We start from the raw sequence: 21,091 nt of genomic DNA on the forward strand, positions 1-21,091 counted from the left end.
CCTGGTGAGCCAGGAGCTTGGGAAAAGGGACTGGGATAGGTTGGTGTGGAGCAAAGAGTGGAGGAAGCTGCCCCACTCTGTTCTGGCTGCTCTTCCTGCTGGGAGGTGGGCAGAGAGCAGGAGGAAGCTGCTGGGGATGCTGAGGGGGGAGCACAACCCCCAGTGGAAAAGCTGGGATGAAGGGCTTGGAGACACACAAGATGAATGGCTGTGAGGCAGGATGGGGAGAAAGGACTTGCTGAGACAAGAGACTGGTGAGGGAAGGAGCTGGGGGGGAGGTGAGGTCTGGGATTAGCTGGGAACAGGGAGAGCAAGAGAAACAGAGCTGAAAGGACAGGAATGCAAGAGTGCAGCCTTCCCAGGAGGCATTCACTAAAACATGAAATATTGAATTTAGAGCATTATTTCTTTTCTCCTCCAGCATTTGGTGTGGTGGCCATTAAAAAATATCAGGATAAATTCTGATTCTTCCCCTGCAGGAGTCTTTGAGACTAGCTAAACCTTTAAGGTTTAACTGTCTGAGAAATTGAAATCTCTGGGAGATCTTACCTCCCCACCACAAGAAAGGCAGAGCTGCTCTGTTTTGTCTCAGAAATGGGGATCTTCAGGATTTATTTCCCTGCAAAGCTGAGAGCTCAAAAAAGTATTGCATTCAGCTTGGTGGAGTCTGCAGCACCAACTTTCAAACCAGAGTCTGTAAAGCACAGGCTCCACACACAGATTTTTTAAGGCCTGTGCAAAGGTTTTTTTTGCTTAAACTCTCTCCAATTGAAGATTTTACCTCTAGGAAACCAGGAAAAAAAATTACAAGTCCTTAATGGGCAGTGGAAAGATACAGGACAGACCAGAGGCACTTCAAAATCAGTTTCCTTCTTATGAGGAGGCCACTCCTGTGGAGCCAAGGTTAAGCACTTGGGTTTTTGGTTTGGTTTATGCTCTTTGGACCCCTGTCTTCCAAGGCTCATCCTTTCTGATGAAGATAAATTGCCTCTGCCCACCAGAGATTTCAGTTTTAGTTCCACTTGGGATATGCTGGTAATCCTGAGATGCAAAATTGTCTGTCTAATATTGCAGTTGTAATACTTCAGTTGTATAAATCCAAGCATTAGCTGGATACTATAAATAGGCAGGATGTGCAAGGAGGCCAAGTCAAAAATGTGCAGAAACCCTGCCTTTTTTCCTTAGTGCTATGCTTCATCATGTATAATATTTTTCATCTGAAAAGGAAACAGCATGCACGTGCTTTGTGGCTGCTGTAATTAACTGGACATAATGAAGCGTTGAATTTCACACTTCAGAGAAGCAGATTGGGAAGGATGGGAAATTTTTTTTCTCAAGTTTTCCTCCTTTTAGTGTTTTCTTGGAGGTGTTTTTTCTGCAAGATTGGGTAGGGAGCAGAAATACATCTGGTTTATATTACATGATGGCTGTACTTTGGCAATGGAAAAAGATGGCACTTAAAAAAAAGGAAAGAAGAATAAAAAAGAAAAGTTTGGCAACTACAGGACAGAGCAACAATTACAAGAACTATCTTAAAATTCCCAGGATTTGTAATTTTTTTTCCATGCTTGTATTTTTCTGGTGTTGCTGGTGTTAAAGGAGTGGGACAGAGGGAATTCAGTTGGACTTTGCAAAGTTCAGATATCTCTGTGAAACAACTCCCTTGCTCAGGTTGCCCCCACAGCAGCTGCTGTGATTTGAGCACAAAGGGGATAAAAGCAAGAAAAAGTGATAGACCATGACTTTTTTTCTCGTGTTTCCTTCAGCCAGTGGACATGAACCCTTGAAGGGGGTCTCTCTCTTAGCTGGTCTCATCTATGGAGACGAGGCAGAAGCAGGATGAATGCAGATGGTTTTGGAAACAGAGCCATGAGAGGCATCTTTGTGGTGGGACAGGGAAGGATTTATTCCAGCAATGCAAGAGTGCCTGGTGACGTGTCCCCTGGTGCAGTTTGCAGTCTCTCTTCCCTCTGTATATTCACCCATAAAACAGGCTTTTCCCCCTCACACAGAAGCACAAAGAGCTGAGTGCTGTGGCCATTCAGGGCAGAGGGGTTGGGAGCCCAGGGCAGTGAGCCTGGGCTTGAGCAGCCTGGGACACGAGACCTTCCCAGAGCAGAGGGAGCCAAGCCTCCCCGGGGCTGCTCCTCACTCCCTCCAGCTTGGAGAGCCAAATCTGGGGTTCTGGGCCTGGGCAGCTTGGGAATCTGCTTCCCTGCACTGGGGTCTGAGCTCTGGGACCTTTTTCCACCCCCAGGTTGTTCAGCAAATGAGCGAACTTGAAATAGAGCACTGGAACAAAATTACGTTCTGAGTGAACTTTAAGTGAAAGCTAATGTGAAAATGTGGGAGTTTAGACCAATGTAAACACATTATATTTAAAACAATTTTCAGATGTAGCAAATAAAAGAATTGTTCCTGCTCTTGAAATTCCCAAAAAACGCATTTTCCTTCTGAGTCATGATTTAATTAGATTATATTTTATTAGACATTCTTTACAAATTTTAAAATACTGCTATTATACATGCACAAAGGAAAATCAGTTTGAACAATTGTATGTAGGCATTCATTGAAATCAACCACAAAACAGGAACATTTTATGTCAGTTATCAATGTACTCAATATGTATATCTAAAGTGCATTATGTTACAAAAAATATAGAAAGTCAGCAGCACCAAGATAAGTTCACAAAATAAATACACCAGTCAACAAAATAAATTATGGTAAATGTGACAATAATAATTGTCTTAGCCTTAGCCAAAAAAAAAAAAAAAAAAGGAAAATTCACAATAACCAAATGTGCAGTTTCAGAGAGCAATGGGGGGGAAAGGTTTTATTCTGAGCATTTACAATATTTACAGGTAATAAATATTTTAATACTTCCCATATGTTCACTATTACAGAATACTGCAATGTGTCTTCCAAATATCTCTTGCTGAAAATGTCAGCGTCTCCTGCAAAGAAAAGAAAGGACAGGAAAAACAGAAAAATTAATTAATTTTTACTTTTTCACTTCAAATGTGTGGACATAAAATCAATAGCAAGAGTGCCACAGACTGTAACAGGTGTGCCTTGCTAGTACCATCTGCCACAACAGGGCCTGTTTGACCATGTCACAGTTTTAGACATCTATTCAAGATCTCTGTTATGTTTTTCTCAATGCAACCCTTCTAGAAGTGTGATGACCCACAGTTTGTCACACACTGAGGCCATTGTACCCTCAGAGGAATGGAAAGGGGCTTTTTTTTTTATTTAGAGCCTCATGCAAGAATATTCCTGAGTGCTACAGGCAGAAGAATTGTATCACCCCATGATTAAAATGTCAAGTGCTGAAAAGAAAAAAAAATACAGTTGGAGAAAAGCAAAAATAGTTTTGAGTCCTTGTTAATGCAGTGGGGATGCTGTGTTAACTGCTGGGGTGTGATGCCATGTTCTGATGAAAAGAGTGCCATGGAGCTTATTTGGTCTCTTTTTCCCACTGATAGACCAGACCACCCCTTAGGCAGGGGGCTGTGGTGTGTGTGTGAGCAAAGGCTGCTCAGGGCTTGCAGAGAGCACACCCTCGATAGCATCTCTTCCTGTGCCTGACTGAGTGAAAATAATCCTGAATAATAACCCTCTAATCCTGAAACTTTCCCTCAGGGAGCCAGACAGCTTGGTCCTGAAACAGAGCAACCATCCCAGCCCGTGACCCTCCAGCTCCTGCTGCATTCAGCCCAGCTGAAGCAATCAGCTGCACACAGTCCTGAGACCTGGGAGTTTTCCAGGGGATGCTGCAGGCTGGTGTGAGTTCTCTCCCCATGAGAACAAAGCAGAGCCTGCTCCCACCCTGTCAGTGTATTCCTTGTATCCAACATGAAGCTGCTCAGAGGTGCTGCAGGAAATGTTGAAGGTTTGGGCTTTTTCTCCCTTCTGTCCCTGTGAACAGCACATGTTTTTTAGGGGTTCCCTGGGAAACACCTAAGGGTGGAATGTGGAGATACAGGATGGAGTGGGATTCCCTCTGCTGCAGGACTGATCACCAGTAACATCCCATGTGGCAAAAGTGTGGGGATGTGAAGCACAACAAAACTCAGCTCCTGGAGAGTGTGAAAGGTTTTCTTAACATGCACATTGAAAGGGAAGCTACATCTATCATTCAGGAGTTTACTAATTCAAAAAGTTTTTTTGGAAATTTAGTAAGAGCACCTTAATTTAATTTAAATGGAAATATAGCTAGAATGTTCATGAGAAATGACTTTTAAAGTGCCTGGAAAGGAAATGCTAGCATGAAGTTCCTTGGTAATTAGCTGGCAACAATATTAGGGTCCATTTCAGGATATATTCCAACAGGTAAAACAATGGCATATAATTCATAGAGCATGGCTGTGTGTGTGTGTGTGTGTCTGCACTCCTCAGGCCTATTTCTAAGAGGGTGACATTTTCAATTTAGCCTGGATTTTGAGCTTGGTTTTAAAGTTTAAGCTAAGCCTCATATTGACAGTGGGCTCTAATGATAATTTGCAAGCTGCATTCTTTGATTTGGACCTAGATTTTGCAAGATTGGCTTCTTCTATGAGATACTCCTTGCAGTAAGTCAAAAGATCTAGAGTTTCTATTATTGCTGTCCTTATTTTTTGGGACCTAAACCCAAAATTTTGTTTTCAAGACTGATCAGAGAGAATTGGCATGGAGATTTAATCCAGGGTGTTCAGCAGAAAAGAAGCACAGAGAAACTGTGAAAATCATGCTTAAAGCTTACATCTTTTGCCAGCCTACTGAGATGACTAAAAACTCAGGTACTAGAAGTTTATTAGGGCTGAACCAACATGTTCTCTGTACTTGTGAAGGAAGAATTCCCTTTTCCTTTTTAAACAGATTCTCCTTGTTTAGTCATCTCCAATTAATTATCTAAAATATCGGTTCTTTTTAGGAATCTGTGAGAAAAGCTGCATTTGGATGTTGGACTCCACAGTAAAGCTGAGAGGCTTCAGCCATCCAGACACACTTCAAACAGAAAGGCTGAACAGGGAAAATCAACAGGGTTGTACCTGTAGCTCTTTTATACATCCCATTAGATGGACACCAAAGTCAGCACAGCAAGAAAAAGAAGTAACTGTTGAAATTCCCTAGGATGTTTCTCCCTGCATTCTAGATTTCTTTGGGCTCAAGACAGGTGTTGTTTGCTGACCAACACAGTCCCTTGATAGCTGTTGAAACCTCAGGCACCTCCTGAGCAGAATCCTGAAGTTTGTCTCTCCTAAGGTGCTGAGACAAACCAGGGTCCCTTACTTCCCTCCTAAGTGCTACAGCCATGCCAGCTGGTCTGTGGTCTGGGAAATCCTGGCTTATGGTCTGGGATCCCCTGATTTATGGTGTGGGATACCTGGTTTATGGTCTGGGACACCCTGATTTATGGTCTGAGATACCCTGGCCTGTGGTCTGGGATCCCTGGCCTATGGTCTGGGATCCCTGGTTTATGGTCTGGGATACCCAGCACGAGCGGAGGTGATGGAGCACATTGCAAACTGTGGCCTATAAAGCTTAACTCCAAGCTTGATTTTTAGTAAATCACACAGCTGGTGTCTCTTTCCAGGGCATTTACTGCAAGCAAGTGTCACAAGAAGTGTGGAATCCTTGGCTTTGTCTGCAAGTGTGCAGATTTCCACTCAAGCTGCAAGGGGATGATTCACTTGGGACATCTAGGCTGATGTCTCCAGGCCACTGCCCTACAAACCCTTCACTGTCATGCATGAGGGAAGCATGTCCCTCTCCAAGAGCAATGCCAAACATTTTTAAGCAGCAATGTAATTGCTTCACAAGCTGGCAAAAGGATGGAGCTGAATTAAAAAATCCTAATGGCAGGGAAAATTTTATGGTGAAAGGCTGGTCTGCGTTGTTTGCAGATATTACTGAGAGAGAATTTTTCCATGCTCTCCCCTAAGGTTAAACAGTGAAATGAAAAACTGTAAAGCAAGGGTAGGAAAGTTGCCAAAAAGGGGAGGTGTTGAGAGGAAGGAAAGAAAATTTCGCCATTTTATAGATGCAAAGCCTTAAATAAAAGTCAAAGCTTTCAATCTGCTGAGGCCCAAGTGTGGGACCAAGATACAACGTGAGATACACTCAGGTTAAAGCAGGAAGGGAAGATTTAGTGACTGCCATGTGCTTCCTTTTTATGGAATTGCCTTCACTTGCTACTCAGCTTCAGGAAGCAGATTTGGGCAATAAGTTGTTTACCTGAATTGTGTCTCATAGGAAAGAAAGGCTCTGTCCCCAGTGCAAGGTGGAAGAGGCACCTACCTGCAGAGAGCACCTTGAAACTGTGCTTGAAAAGCCACTGCCAAGTCACGAGCACAAAAATCTGCTTTTACTCCCAGTTTGAGCAAGGCCTCAGCCTCAGCCTCTCACACCAAGGGATAACAACTTCAGTTAAATACATGGCATGCTCCCCAAAAGGATATAGCAGAATTACCTTAAAGTTTGATTATGTGTAGTAACAGAGATGTCCAAGAGTGGGCTCTCGGTCACGACGTCTCCGTACGAGCCAGAATTTAGCCAAGCTGAGCGGGTTCGCCTCTTTTTCTTCTCTTGCTCCTTACGTTTTCCAGGCTTTGCTTTCTTTTTCTTCCCTGACGCCTTCAGGGGCTGCTCCTTATAGGTTTGTGATTTGTTTGTCTCCTGAGTGAGGTATCTGCCCTCATCTTCGCTGCCAAAGCGGACAGGGTAGTTCTTGGTGTTGGTGGCAGGTTTAGGGTTCGGTGACACCTCTGACGTCGCACGGATCTCTGCAGTGTTGACCCCTTCGATTAAATTCTGAAGGAATATTCTTCTTCGTAAGTCTTGGATTGACTTGCCCTTGTCATGCAACAGCTGGTGCTCTGATACAGCCCGTTTGCTAAAGGAAGAAAAGAGAGGAGAAGGAAAAAATGTTTAGGATTTGGTTATTGCCCAGTGTTTGGCAGAGCTCCTCTCTTCTCTGGCTGTGGTGGCCACAGTGACCCAGTGACCATGTACCCGGCTTGAGGACATCCAGTGAAGCCAGACTGCTGGAGCAAGTCCTGCTTCATCCTCAGAGCAGCTGCTCTCAGCAATGAGGAGAAAGACCTAAGCGGGTAATAATTCTCAGCTGACTGATCACACACCCCTGGAGCTGGATTAGTCACTGCTCTGTTCTAGGAAAGCATCATGACTCCTAATATATCACACTTGAGGCAGTAAAAGCAGGAGGGCAGTTGCCAGAGATAGGAAAACTAAAGGGTCAGATAATGCAGCAAGAGAGGGAAAACCCAGCCCTTGTGCTGGAGCAGGAAGCAGTGTTTATCCAGCATCATTCTAGTGATTTTCTTCTGCTCAGTCATGTACTTCAGAAACATAAACAAGCACATAAATGTGTGTTTTACTCCTACATTTAAGGAAGTGCAAATGCAGGAGTGTAAGGGAAAAATGTTAGAATTTGGGTGCCTAAAGCACAGGCACTTCAGTCCATATAAGTTATCCAATGAGGCAGCCTGAGCATCAGCAGAGATGAGCCTCAGCCACTCCTGTGGATTTACTGCTTGGTCACTTGTGTCTAATTATGGTTTTAGATGCCCTCCTAGTATTGCTTGAAGTGTGAACTTTTGGGGCCAGATTTCTTGTCTGCTGTGCTGTTTGAATTTTATGCTAACCCTCTTCACTGGATCTTCTTCAAGAGCTTCCTGGTTTGTTAGAGTGGCTTTTCCAGAGTTCATCCTGACCTTTTGGTACACTGAGCTCTGTCTTGTGTTCAAGGAACTGGGAGTTGAGCAGCTATCTGTCTTTTAGACATGTTGTATTGGCAAGGAATGTGTTAAACATCTGAGGAAAGAAGATGCCAATGACACCTGGATAATAAATAACCAGAGAAAATGTGAGAAAATACATGCCTTTTTCTTGAAGTGGAATAGATGCACAGCTGTGCTGGGAACCACAGACAGAGCACAAGCTGGGATTTTAGCTACATTCCCATGAATACAATAATACAGTTTATCCTTCCAATTGCTCTACTGCAGCATCCAGAGTTTGGTTATGGAATCTCTCCTCTTGCATCAGGGTGTGGCATGTGATTGGATTCTCACTGGCCAAAGAAATTCCATTCACTGCTTTGCTTGTCCTATAGTCATTTGGTCTGTTAGCTGGGTAAGAAGTGGTTTCTGCATGCAGGTGAACTGGAAGAAGACACATCACTGGGAGTGAATATTCCTTCCTTCCATCCCATCCCTCCTTTTCCTGCTATGTTACCAGATTTGAGAATGCAAAATATTTGGGAGTGTTCTGCATGTTCTCTTTCTCAGTCCCCTCAGCCAAACTCTTCAGGTTTATGACTTGATCAACAGTAGAGCTATTGGAAGTTGGAAATTTCAAGTAGCTCTGTTTTAAGAGCATCCTCTTCAATTCCTGTCTTTGTAGGGCTGCATTTTTTGAGTATTGGGTTCAAGTGATGGATTGAAGTGACACTATATCTCTATTTCTCAGTGCAAAATTCAAACAGCAGCTTTCCCCCGTTCCACAATGAGACTGGAAGATGATTGTCAAAATCTTGCTCAAAATCAGCTCTGCATATACAGAAGTTTGTGAGTGCACATCATCAAATATTGTCTGTGTTTTAAGTTTCCCAAAATCAGTTTTGGATGACTTCAGCCTTTATGACAAATATTTTATGCCACTCTTCTAAATGTCCCTAAGCAAAAATGCAATGTGACAATGCATTATTTATCGTGTCTTTCTTTTCAGTGCGGCTGTGACCATTAGCACAAGCTGTGATCTCTCCTTTTCAAAAAACATCCCAGAAGAAGTTTTTTGAACAAGAGCCATCTCCAACACCCTTCTCATGAAGGTCAGTCTGACTGGCAAGTAGGCCAATAAAACCAGCACCCTGGGCTCCTCTGTGTGACTGCCTCTGTGCTGCCTGTCAGGCTGTCCAGTGTGACTCAGGTTACATTCTGAGTTTCAGTAGTCTGCCTCCTCAGGAAATTTGCATGGGAAATGCAGTTCTGCTTTCACTCTTCTAGTTCATAGAAAGTGTATGAAATCTCCATGCTTTAGGGAGTGTAAACCAGTGTCTCATGTGATGAGCAAAGCTTTCCTACTGCCTCTTGTGAACTACCAAGGATAATTCCTTCTATCACAGACAACCCAAAGCTGCCTTAATCCTCTAATGTGTATTTGGTCAACTTCCCCACTGTGACAAAATCTTGACTCTCCAAAGCCTGTTATTAAAGTCCTCTTGATTGAAAACCTATTCCATTCTACAGAGCTGAGAGCTAAACATTTGGTTCCAGTACACACAAGGCAGTCAGAGAGCATTACAAGATCTACATCTTGAGTGAGTATGCATTTCCAAAATAATGCAGGGATTGACGTGTGAGGGATTGGTGTGCCAAAGAGGGAAGGTTTCTCTTTAAATGTCTGTAAGATATTTAGCATCAAGTCTGGCCCCAAATAACATTCTGCTATTCCAGATGATTGTATAACATTATGTAGTGTTACATTTCACATGACTGACATTACTCAGCCAGACTTAAGGATTACATTTTGCCTACTAGCTTCCTTTGTATACTCTAGACCAAAAAACCTCCTTGAAACAAAGATGTGGTAGATATGTATCTCTGTGACCTCCTGCCTCCTTCTGCCTCAGTTATTCAAACAACTCCTATGTTTGTAAGTCATGGAGAAAGGCTTGCCCAAGAGGACTGATGTAAGAAGTGCTTCATAATGGAGATATCAACAATATCTCACCCACACACTCAGAGCAGGAAGGCCATGGAGACTGCAATGATTGCATTCACATATTGGCCACAATATGGAAAAAAACTTTTGGCTGTTAGGGTTAAGATGACCCACTAGAGGTCCCTTCCATCCTTCTATAAAACACACCTCTCATCCAAGGAAAAGGATCCTGTACCCAAACCAAGAGCTGTGAATGCTAAGCTTACATGTGGCAGACACTTTTGAGAGAGGGATGTTGATGGATTGCACTTGACCAGAGCATCCAAACTAATTACTGGGTCCAAGTACATTGTGTACACTGTGTACATATGAGGCTGAGTCTCTCATCATGGGGAGAGCAGCAGAAATCCATGACTTGTGACTGTCCTGACTTCATGTACTTCTAGATAAGCTGCTCTTTTCAGCTCTTTTCAGGCACATTCCTCTCTTTTTTTTTTTTTTTTCCTTGAGATATCTAGCATTTCTAAAAGGCAACATTCTTCAAGCTACCACTTTCTATCTCAGAGAGCTGCTCTTATTTAGCTGTTATTATCCTTGACTGTTCATGTTGGGTCTGATCCTAAATTCAGCAAAATAACTGAGGAGGATTCAGTCAGCTCTCTGTATTTTGCAAGACTGTGAGTGCCCTTGCCACTGACTCCAAAGGGAGGGAAATCTGCTCAACCTATCTCAGGCTTCAGAAAAATATTTTGAACAGATCTAGGGACACAATGCTGCAATGTCTGGACATGATGATAAAAATATGTAATTTCATTTTAGACATTACTGCTTTCTCAGAAGTTCTTTAGCAGCAAAAGCACTCCTATAACAAATAACATGTCTGGAAATCTTTTCTTGGGACAATTTGCTATTGCTTGCCATGAGATATTTGCTTCAGCAAAGTCTGTAGAACCAGGCCTATGTAATTTTGATTATTTTTGCATGTCTATAATAATGTGCTTCAGTATTTTCATCCATTACTGGCTTAAGTTTTTGACTGAGAAAAAAAAAATCTCAAAGCCTGAATGAGTTATTAACCATTAACTCTAGGAATGGTTTGTGGTGATATTAAAACAGGACACATGTTTGAGTGTGGTGTCTGTGTTTGTGCTGTGCCCACAAACAAAACTGCATGAATGCCACTAACTGACAGCTGACTGGTTTCTTGTGTGTGTTTTACATGCCAGAGCAAAGAGGGAGCTGAGAAATGCCTTTTCCCTGGTTAGCTTACACTTTTCTTCCCCCCGTCAGGACAGAATGGGGAAGTTGGGAAGACCTCTAATCCTGACCTTTAAAAACAAGTGTTAGAACTACGCTAACTTCAAAAAGAGAAGGAGTATTTCTCTGCAAATCTTGGGGTTTTTTTTTTACAACCAATTTTGGCTTAGATCCAGTTCAGAGTTTCTTAGCCAAGAAAATACCAGCGTCTCACTGCACATCAACTATTTTCTTTTTTTATCTATTTTTGAAACTGAAGTTTGATTTCTCTATATAATATGGTCCCAAAAGAAAGAAATATCCCAAGAACAGCTTTCAGGAGCACAGTTAAATGTTAATGGACTGAGAATAATACACTGTAACATTATCAGCAATAACATGTTCTACACAATTTGCTGTAGGAGATTTGTAATAGCTCTCTGCCTGGTGCCAAATTTTAGGTGTGTCTAAAGTCTCTTCACCTGGGGTATTTATTTTTTTTTTCTTTTGGGTGTTTGATTTTTTAAATTATTATTATTATTATGTGTGTTGCTTAACTAGCAGAGGAAATGTTATTTGGAGATCTTGTCCTTATGTATGTAATAAAACATTTACAAGAAAACCCATCTGAAATTGTTTGCTGTGTCATGTTTCCCTGTAAGTTGTGATCGGATTTTCCAGCACTCTTTCTCCAACTTGGCTTCCTTTGGAACTGAATAACAATACAGCCCTCCCCCGTGTGACTGAGGTGTTTCTTCCTTAGAAAATCTGATGCAAGTCCAGAGAAAGCCAGAGAGTTGGATGTGTGAGACAGCTGCTCCTGCATCAGCACAGAGACTTCTCCTGCACTTTGTGCACGGGTATTACTATAAACCAGGCTAGTTATTTTGGAAGAAGCAAAAAGGTCATTTCCTGAACAGACTGTCTTAAGTTACACTATCATTTATCAAAAAATATGCCTCTGCCTATAAGTAAGATACTGGACTCCCTTTGGATTTTTTTTCCCCCTGAAGTGGCAGAAGTCCAAAGAAATTGTTCAGTACTTCAGTGTCACGATGGCCCTCACTTCTGCGTGTTTCCCCTACTCCTATCAATATTGGCTCCAGGCCAGAGCCAAGGCAGTGTCTGTAAGCTAGTGTAACACACAGCATTTGGATAAACCGGGATGCTCCCTGCGAGGGTCCCGGGCAGCTGCACAACAATCACCCAGGTGTGTGGGAAGAGAAGCCCCTGAGCTTTCACATCGCCTCCCCCAGAGCTTTGTAAGGTCAAACAGCTGCAAAGCGCCCTTTCCCTGCCCCGAATGCCTCCTCCTGGCTCTCAGGTGAGCACCTGGGGCAGGTAACCCGGGCCGGCCCCGCGCAGAGCCGGCAGCGCTGCGGAGCCTCCCGGGCTGCCTCCCTCCCTCCATCCCTCCCTCCATCCCCACCGCGCCGCCGCCGCAGCGAGGGCGAATAAAGGCAAAGAAGAAAAGGAAGAGAGAAACTCACAGTCTGCGGCTGATCCCCTCTACTGATCTCCCGTAGGAGGGCACGGAATAACTCAGCAGGAACACTGCGAAACTCCACTGCTGGAAGAGTTTAGCGAACATTGTATCCTCCGGGGCTTAAAACCTGCAAGGAAAGAGAGGTCAGTCCCGAGGGACAGATGCGCCAGCGCCGTCCTCAAGGAGTCCCCGCTTCGGCTCTACCAGCTCCGAGGCTCTGAAGGAAAAACAAACTTTCTGAGCTCTCGCCTCACTCCTTCCAAACTTCGCTCTGTCTCTCTCCCTTCCTTGCTGTCTGCCTCTCCCTCCCTCCCTCTTTCCCTCCCTCCCTCCCTCTCTCTGTCTCTCGCTGCCCGCAGGCAAGATCTCTCTCGGTATTAGTTCAAAAAGCATCTAGCTCTCATTTGAACAGGGTTAGAGCGGGGTTCAGTGAGCTCCCTGAGCCCTGCTTAGTTCTAGTCCGCTAAGCCACTCTCTCAGGGCTTTATGTTACAGCAGAAGCCCTCTTTGCAGATAAGGAAAGATTCCCAAAAGTCAGCTCAGCTGCTCGCTTCTCTGTAAACACGCTCGGACGCACAAACACACACACAGGCTGAGGCGGAGGGGGAATGCATCTCCACATCTGGCTTTCAGTAATACCTCTGCAAAAAGAAAGGGTCAGGTTCACGTCTCCAGATGCCAGAAAGTTTTGGTCCCCAACAGTGACAAGGAGAGAGACAAGAGGTGACAAAGAGAGAGACAAGCAAAGGTCGCTGCCAGTCTGGAGAGCCCGAGAGGTCTGGGAGGTGCGGTAGCCCCGGGAGGCTCAGGGGCTGGGAAGCATGTTTGGCTCGGCAGGTTGGACTGGGCTGCAGCCTGCGATGTTCACACGCTCCGGAGCAGCCTCTGGGAGACCTGCGGGAGGACGGAGGGTTTTGCAAAGAGATGGCGCCCTAGGAACATGTGCGGAGAGAGCGAGAGCCCGGGCGGGATACCCAGAGCCAAAACTGAGACTGGGAATCAGCGCTTCCCGGGCCCGCAATCAAAAGGGAGCGAAGAAAGGAAAACACCCGGCAGCACATGCCCTCGGCGGACCCCAAGGACTCCGACCAAGCTCTCAGCATCTTCTGCAGCCGCACTCCTCTCTCGCTCGCCTTCCAGCTCTCCCTTTTTGTGTTTATCCCCGGGTCAGCGTCTCCCCTGCCGCGGGGATTCCTCCCATCGCTGGGAGCACTTTTTAGCTCAAGCCCCAAAGCGCTGCCCGGGACTGCTGCCGCCTTTCCTTGCACGCACCTACCGTCGTTGGTCGCCGTTCCCCTATTAGCCAGAGGGTCGGTTCCTAATGATGCTAATTGTACGCTAGCGAAGGGAGGGGGGGAGCTCAGGGGGAGGGCTGGGGGGAGGACTCGCGGTCTATGAACACAGGCGCTCCTGGCCAAAAAAGTAAACTAGTGGAAAGTTTTCTCCTCCTCTCCCTTTTTCGCCTTCCACTTCGCCGTCCTTCAGCCTGGCCAGGGCGCTGCAAACCACTGCGTCAAGTTGCGCTCCCGTGCTAGGCAGGCAGCGCCGCGGGGTTGCGGGGACAGCGGTGGCCGGAGCGGCGGGAGGCCAGCCCCGGCCAGCCCCGGCCAGCCCCGAACCCCGCCGGGCACCGGCAGCCCCGAACCCCCCGACGGAGGCACCAAACTTTTCCATGCCGGGACAGCCCTGGTGTGAGAGCCGGAGGTGACGGAGCCCGCCCGCCTCTCCAGCCTGTTCGTGCACGGAGCTGCCCGGCCGCTCCAAGGGGACACGGGGACAGAGCCGGGGGCAGCGCTCCCATCGCCCCCAGCCCCGCGGCTCTCCCGGAGGGAATGCCCTGCTCGCCCGTGTCCTCGCGTTCAGCGCGCACCTGGGGACGCCGCTCCGTGCCCGCAGCATCCCGGGAGCCCTCGCCCAGAGCCTCCCCAGAGCCCGCGGCCGGGGTGGCTGGTTGTGCCGCTGACAGCCTGATTTACAGGGAATGCTTTCCCAACACCCTTACCAGCCGCAACAAAACACTGAGGCGTGCCGGCCGGCTGCTCCTTCTCATCCTGCCCCCGAATTACAGCAGGCGCTCCGAAAAGGTTTAGGTGCAAAGCAAAGCGTTTTTCTACCTGCAGGTTATTTGAAGTTAAACGACGCTTGCTGAGGCGATTTAAAAGCCCAGATTCCACACCACACAGGCAAATAAAACCGACAGCATAAGAGCTGAAATAGAAATCATGCTGAAAACATTAAATCGTTTATGCCGTAAATAAATTCCCTGAACACCTGGTAGGCTATAAATTAAAATGTATAGCTAATAGGCGCCTTTGATTTACACTGGCCTTTCGACTAATTAAAAATAATTGTGACGTCCCCAGAAAACAATCCCCACAAACTCATAAGGTGTATTGCTCATGTTAAAAGTAAAATTTCCATCAAATATTTTTAGAATTTCCTCTCCCCAGAAATGATAGAAAAATATACACCAAAAACCAATACACATAATCTTTTACAGACTCAGGAAAAATAGCCTCCATAAACTCAGAATCCTGAAGTTTCTTCCCAATTTATCACTTCACCTTTTCCTTGAGTTACAGCTGTCTGTGCCTCTCAGAGATCACTCTGGCCAACAGTGGTTGCTCTTCTCAGCAATCGCTTCCAAAACTATGTTCTATGCTTAAGAAGGACAAAAATGAAAAATAAAGAAAAAAAAAGAAAAGAAAGTAAAAAGAAAGAAAAAAGAAGTTAAATTAATCAAAAATAATAATAAAAAAGGCAATATTTTTCAAAAATCCAGCCTACAGAGCTTTGATTCTGCCTGTAATAGATTAGGGCTAAATGAAGGGTGTTAAAAGCAGGTGCTTTTCTCCCTTGCTGCTCTTTTTATTATGAAGAACAGAAGCTTCCCCTAATATATATAGTGAGGGAGACCCTTCTCCATTGCTTTTATTGAAAAGACCAAACTTGTGACATCACTAACCACCTTCCTATGGCTGAGTTTGCCTCTTCTCTGCCTCAGTGGGCTTGGGAAAAAAAAAAAAAAAAAAAAAGGAGAGGGAAGAGAAAAAAAAAATAACGCAACCCAACTATGGCTGTGCTAATACGGCTGAGCAATGCCAAAGGCTTTTAGGAGACTCACTATCACCCCATGCCCCCCTGATCCCTGAGGGCTGCCATCTGCAACCACAGGCACAGCAGCGTCTTGTCACCTGCCACGTACACGAACGAGCAAACTCGCGTTCCCGTGAGCAAACTCCTGGTCCCGAGCCTCACCGCAAGCCTGAGCCCTCCTGCATGGCAGGATGGTGAGAAAAGACCCCTCACCTGGGGTTTAAACCTTCCCTTCCCCCAGGATGCCGCAGGAGATGCTCTCCCGGGAGGGACCCGCCGCCACCTGCAGCATCTCCAGGTCCGGCCCGGCCGGCTCCCGGTGTCCCCCGGCCTCGGAGGGGAGAGAAGGGATGAGGCTGGGCTAGAGGATGGAGCGGCTTTAGGAACTTTAGGCGCGATTCCAATCCCCCACACCTGTGCCGAGCTCACGGAGCCCCCCCGGGCACGGCTGGCCCGGTGTCTGGGAGAGGGAAAACCCCGCACCTTTGCGGGGCTTTCACCTGCCTGGCCCCGGTGGCCGCAGGGCTCCCCGCCAAGGCGAGCAGCTTGCCGGCTGTTTCTGCAGCCGGGATGCGCGGAGAGAACCGGTGGCTTTGTTTGTCCCGGGAAAGGCTTCAGCCATGGAGAGGTGAGGCAAAAGCCCGTGTTTGCCCTTCTGGCCAAGCCCTCTCTGCCGCGGCAAGGCAAACTTTATCATTTTAAGTTTTCTGACTCCACTATCTCCCGTCTTCCCGCCTCAAACACAATGAGATTTTGGAGGGATGCCGCGCTTGGCTTCTGCCTCCTTTTTTCCATACGTATAAACAGGCATAAATCAGCTTTCCTACGAGGAAGTTGACCTGGGAGCTTGGCTAGAGAGACAAGTCCCTGTCCCAGGTTTTCCCGAGCGGGGAGTAGGGCCAGGGGCTGCGGGCGGGTGCGTGACCGGGCTCCCCCCAGAAGCCGCTCAAGGAGCAAAACAAAAGCCAGCGAGTGGGACAGGTTCAGCTCTCAGGGGAGGAGGTGCCCTTGCAGCCTCAGGGAGGCAGGGGGAAATAATGACCAAACCCCCGCCCGGGGCTCGGAGACGGGATAAATCCTCAGCTCCGCGAACTTCCCATCCTTCACCTCCGTGAAGTTCCGCTTCTCCCTCCTCCCTCTTGTTTTATTCACAATAAAGCATTTTCGTCATTTCCCCTCCCGGATTTCTATAACCTCAGTTGCACCCGTCCAGGGCTTCGGTTCAGACGGGGAGTTTAACCTTCCCAGCCTTCCCAGGGTGGAAAAAATGGTGTTCAGCAAAAAAAACACGGGCGTGCTGACGGCTGGAGAGTCTGGCGGGGAAGGGAAGGGAGCGGCACCACAGTGATTGCTGGACTCGTCCTGCGAGGACCAGAAATCCCCTGACTTGCCCAACCTCTCTGATCCGGCGAGGTTAAAACCAGCGAGCGCGGCTCTCTGCAGGCGAGGTGCGAAGCCCCAGAATAGTTTTCCAAGGCTCCCAGGGTGGGCTGGAGGACAAGGCTGCGGTGCAGTTGGTAGCAGGCACGACTGCTCGCAGATTGGGGCAGACTTTCTAGCACACACTCATCCTTGCCCACGACCTAGCCCTGCTGTGCTCTGCAGTGCCCTGCTCTCATGACGGGTGCTCTCCTCTCCTCTGACTTCCCCTCGGGAACGAGAACTCCTCCTTCCACGTCTGACATGGTGTTATTTTCGCACTGGGTGAAAGGATTGCTCGGGGAGAAAGAGAAACCCGCTTTTCCTCTCCCTATCAGCAAGCCCCAGACGTTCTGCGGTGCTGTATGCGAGCACAGTAATGTCCTTTATGAAACAGTGGTAGAGTGGCTGAGCAGAGCCGCCTCTCTCACCCGAGGGGCGGCCGGAGTTCTCCAGCTCAGCTATTGACACAAGGCGCCGTTCATTTAGACAATATGCATTTAATTTAATGCACTCAGAAAGGGCGGGCGGGGCCGGGAGGGGGTAAAGCAAAAGCACAAAAAGCTGCGTGGAACTGAGGAGAGCTTTGCCAAATCTTCTGTCTGGTTCCTAGAATCCGGCAGACAGCGAAAGGAGTAATTTTCAGATTTGAGGGCGAGGAGGCGGTGATGAATCCCCGGGGCCGCCGCTGCCCCGCAGCGCCCGGCGGTGCCGGCGGAGCGTGGCCCGGCTCCAGCCCCAGGGCGCTGTCCATGGTGGTGCGGCCATGGCCTGGAGCTCCGGCATTCCCTTTCTGGCTAGGTCTGGTCTTGACTTCAGCTTGAAATATATCTAAACACAGACTGAGCTCCTTTTTTTTTTTCCCCTTTTTCTGAATATCTATCAAATACCAACAGGAAGAAACGTGTCTGCTCTGTTTAACTCACACAAAACTAATACCAAGCTGGGCTGGCTGGAAAACAAGAATTCAATTTAAAGAAGGGGGGGGGGAAGATTTGCAATTTGTTTTTGTGCTATGTTGGAACAAAATCCATCCCTTTAGACACTTTCTGAGACGAGACAGACTCACCTCCTGCCTTGGAATAGCTTAGTGGTTAATGTACTCATCCGGGCTGTGGGACACCAGAGGTCAAGTCCTCCCTTTCTCTGATTCAGAGTCCTAATTCCTGGACTCTCAGTTTCTCTCAGTTCCCTCCCATCCCAGACCTAAAACTATTCCTGATTGCATTTACGATGAATTGATATTTTCCAATGGGTGAAAACTGAATGATTAGTAAAGGAAAAATTCCCACCTAACAGTTATTCTGAGAAGTTATCCTTGGATTTTTTTGGTTAAACAAGGAGAAGTCCAGCCAGCCATCATACAACAATGGAAAGGAATTGAAAGCTTGAGAAAAGAAGGGGTGAGCTAAGAAAAAGTCTCCTTCTCTGGTGGCACACAGGGCTGGTGTGGTTAAGACATACTTTCTTTATCTTTATCTTTGCAGATTATTTGGGCAAAAAGGCTATGGCTTTCCCATAGCCACACAGGGCTAGTAGAGTTGGGATGTGTTTTCCTTGGATACAGTTTTGCTCAATCATTTCTATTCCTTTAGCTTATGGAACACAAGAGAAAGTTGTAGTTTGGATCATCTAGTCTCATTTGACTTCCCAGCTAGGAAGACAGGCTGCCCTTCCTCACAGATGGAGAGAGCTGGTTTGTGTGAAGCCTGAAGTCACGCCTGTGATTCTGGGCAGCAAAGTACTGTAACAAGCTCTACCTTGAGCACAGCCTTTATTAGCTAACATTCATGAAGTACATATATTTGCTTTATGCATTTTGGTTTTGTTAATCTAATTATTTTTGGTAATCTCCAGTCTGCCTTCCAGGAATTTTTCTGCTTCTTGCTGTTTGTTTTAAAAAGTGGAGATGACTGCAACTGTTACGCGCATCCTCTGCTTTGGCTTAGGTGTGCTTTCTTCCTTCCTTTGCTCCCATGCAAGTAAAATGATCCTGTATTCTCTTCTTTCATTAACTATCTGCTTTCATATTCAGATTCTAAAGATAGGTTTTGTATTTTATACTTCTCCACAGGTAAGTTCCTGTGCTCGGTGCTTCAGGGATCATTGGTGCCACTGTGCAAATCAAGCAGCTGATGCCTTTTGGGACTACCTAAAAACAGAGGCCAGACAGAATTAAGGCAATAAAAAGCAGTGTATTTATTGAAGGGCCTTCAGGTACATTTAGAGCACACAAAGCCCCCCAGGGGCTACCACCCAAAAATGGACCATGGGTTTTCACACTTTTATAAGTTTGGTCCATTTGCATATTGGGGGTTCATCTTCCAGTTCCAGCTTCAGGTAATGAAGCCATGTACCCCCAGTTTGCTCCCCCCAACTCCCTTTTGTTTCCATCTCTCACGGCCTGAGGCAGTGAGGTGTCCTTGACTGCCAGGCCTAGACAGGAATTGTGTCTGCTCAAAATGGGAAAGCAGCAGCTCATACTCCATATAGAGTTTATGGAGTTTAGAGTTATACACTGAAGAACTGCAGGATTACAAATACATGAAAACTAGAAAAGGGCTAACAGCAAGGGCTTGCATCCTATTGTATTGGAAATATTTGGGTTTCTCAACTCCCACTGAACATCTTTAACCTCTTCCCAGAAGTCATGGGATGCAGTCCAGCTCTCATTGAAGCCAGACTGCTTCTCTTTGTTCACTTCATTTGGATGGTGGTCAGCATCTTATATGGCCATCCCTTCTCTAAATAGGGAATGTCCTTTAATCTCGGTGTGGTTTCTTTTCCAGACATGATGTCCCATAGGTTGTGAACTCTAGGCTGCAATAAGCAAAGTGGAATGACCACCTCACTTGCTTTAATCAGGCCTTGAACAGTGAAATGTAGCCTGGAGAGTTGCCCATGACACAATGCATAATAAGCTTGGACAGCAGGAGATGTGAGCAAGCATGCCTTTTAGGAGTTTCAATTAACCCTTGCAGGTTAGGCTTCTAAATTTACTAGATCATCAAATTTGAAATTCAATTAACCTGAATAAATAAGTAAGGATAAACTATAAAAGCTATTAGCTATTATTTGTTTATCTCAAGATAAGGAAAATGTTTCTTATAACAACTTGCCTTACACTGAGATTAAGTTAATTGCTCCTTCACCTAGAGATTTCATCTCTCTTAAAACTAGAAATATTACTCTGTGTGTTTGGGTCTGACTTAGAAATGGTGCTCTCTAGAAGCTGTTTTCTGTTTGTTAGGAATTTAGACTGTTTTTGCCACATGCTTGACAAAATTTCAGTGGCTGTGGGAGATGGAAGAGCAAGAGTGCCCAAAAGAGTTCTGGCTCTGGGCAGGACTGGATGTTTACAGGCAGAATTCCTGGGTTCTGCTGCTCTTATTGATTTTCCAAGCCCTTGAGACACCTTGAGTCTAACCTGGGCTCTGGAGCTGGCAGGTGAGGGAGTGACAGCCAGGAGTTTTTCCCGCATGACTCAGGGCTGGCCCCACACAACGTGTGGAAACAAAGCCAGCTATGCTTAGTGCAGCCTGAGGACAGCTCCAGCAGGGAGCTGGAGGTGGCTGTGCTGCCAGGAACTGAGGTCCAGGGTTGTAACACACACCTTGATATGAGCAGGCCACAGCATCACTTCAGCCTGCAGATCAGAATAACAGCAAGGGCTTGCATCCTTTTGTATTGGAAATATTTGAGTTTCTCAACAGCTTTTCAGGCTACCAGGTTGGAAACACCATCTTTAAGTTGGTTTCCCATCTTTGTCTTGTGGAAGTGTTGCCCTTGCTCTCTGAGTAACTTGAATTCCCCTTTTGGATAATCATTGTCTATGCAGCAGGGCAAGCAGACCTAAAGGATCCAGAGGTCTCTGCTTCATGTTGCCTCTGGCAAAGGGCTGTAGCTGGACATGGAAATGGGATGAGCTCCCCACTTCAGCTCTGAGTGATGTGACAGTTTTGAAATGATGCTACACATGGACAGAAAAGGCTCCTGGGCTTTCCCACAAAGAGTTAATTCATTCAGGGTGTGTGGCTATTCCAGTCCTTTTCAGAGAATCTTTCAGACCCAAGACACTGCAGAAATTCCTCATCTCAGCTCAGACCCAGCAGAGCTCCCCTTCACATTCTTGTGTTCCATCTTTGAAAGCAGAGCACTGAAACTCCCACAAGAGCCTTGTGCCAAGAC

General features: G+C 46.3%; 1 protein-coding gene across 7 annotated transcripts; it reads right to left on the bottom strand.

The window, feature by feature from the left end:
• Nucleotides 1-2,464: 2,464 nt before the first annotated feature.
• PTHLH (parathyroid hormone like hormone) lies at nucleotides 2,465-15,280 on the bottom strand. Of its 7 annotated transcripts, none has more exons than XM_059845818.1 (4): nucleotides 14,953-15,280; nucleotides 12,393-12,515; nucleotides 6,452-6,874; nucleotides 2,465-2,954 (listed from the first exon to the last, which is right to left on the bottom strand). In XM_059845818.1, exons 2-4 carry the CDS (start codon nucleotides 12,491-12,493, stop codon nucleotides 2,945-2,947), a joined length of 534 nt encoding a protein of 177 aa, XP_059701801.1. In that variant the 5' UTR covers nucleotides 12,494-12,515; nucleotides 14,953-15,280; the 3' UTR covers nucleotides 2,465-2,944. The 7 variants fall into 7 exon arrangements, with proteins under 7 accessions (XP_059701801.1, XP_059701806.1, XP_059701802.1 ...); XM_059845823.1 differs by lacking the exon at nucleotides 14,953-15,280 and adding an exon at nucleotides 14,259-14,372; XM_059845819.1 differs by lacking the exon at nucleotides 14,953-15,280 and adding an exon at nucleotides 13,665-13,754.
• Between the last annotated feature and the right edge of the window lie 5,811 nt (nucleotides 15,281-21,091).

The sequence above is a fragment of the Haemorhous mexicanus genome, chromosome 5, assembly GCF_027477595.1.
Source record: "Haemorhous mexicanus isolate bHaeMex1 chromosome 5, bHaeMex1.pri, whole genome shotgun sequence".
Classification (NCBI taxonomy): Eukaryota; Metazoa; Chordata; class Aves; order Passeriformes; family Fringillidae; genus Haemorhous; species Haemorhous mexicanus.

Coding starts and splice junctions, on each gene's coding strand:
- PTHLH (XM_059845818.1), bottom strand. CDS start 12,493: ATGTTCGCTAAACTCTTCCAGCAGTGGAGTTTCGCAGTGTTCCTGCTG. Junction 6,875..12,392: donor GAGGGGATCAGCCGCAGACT/GTGAGTTTCTCT, acceptor TTCTTCCTTTAG/CAAACGGGCTGTATCAGAGC.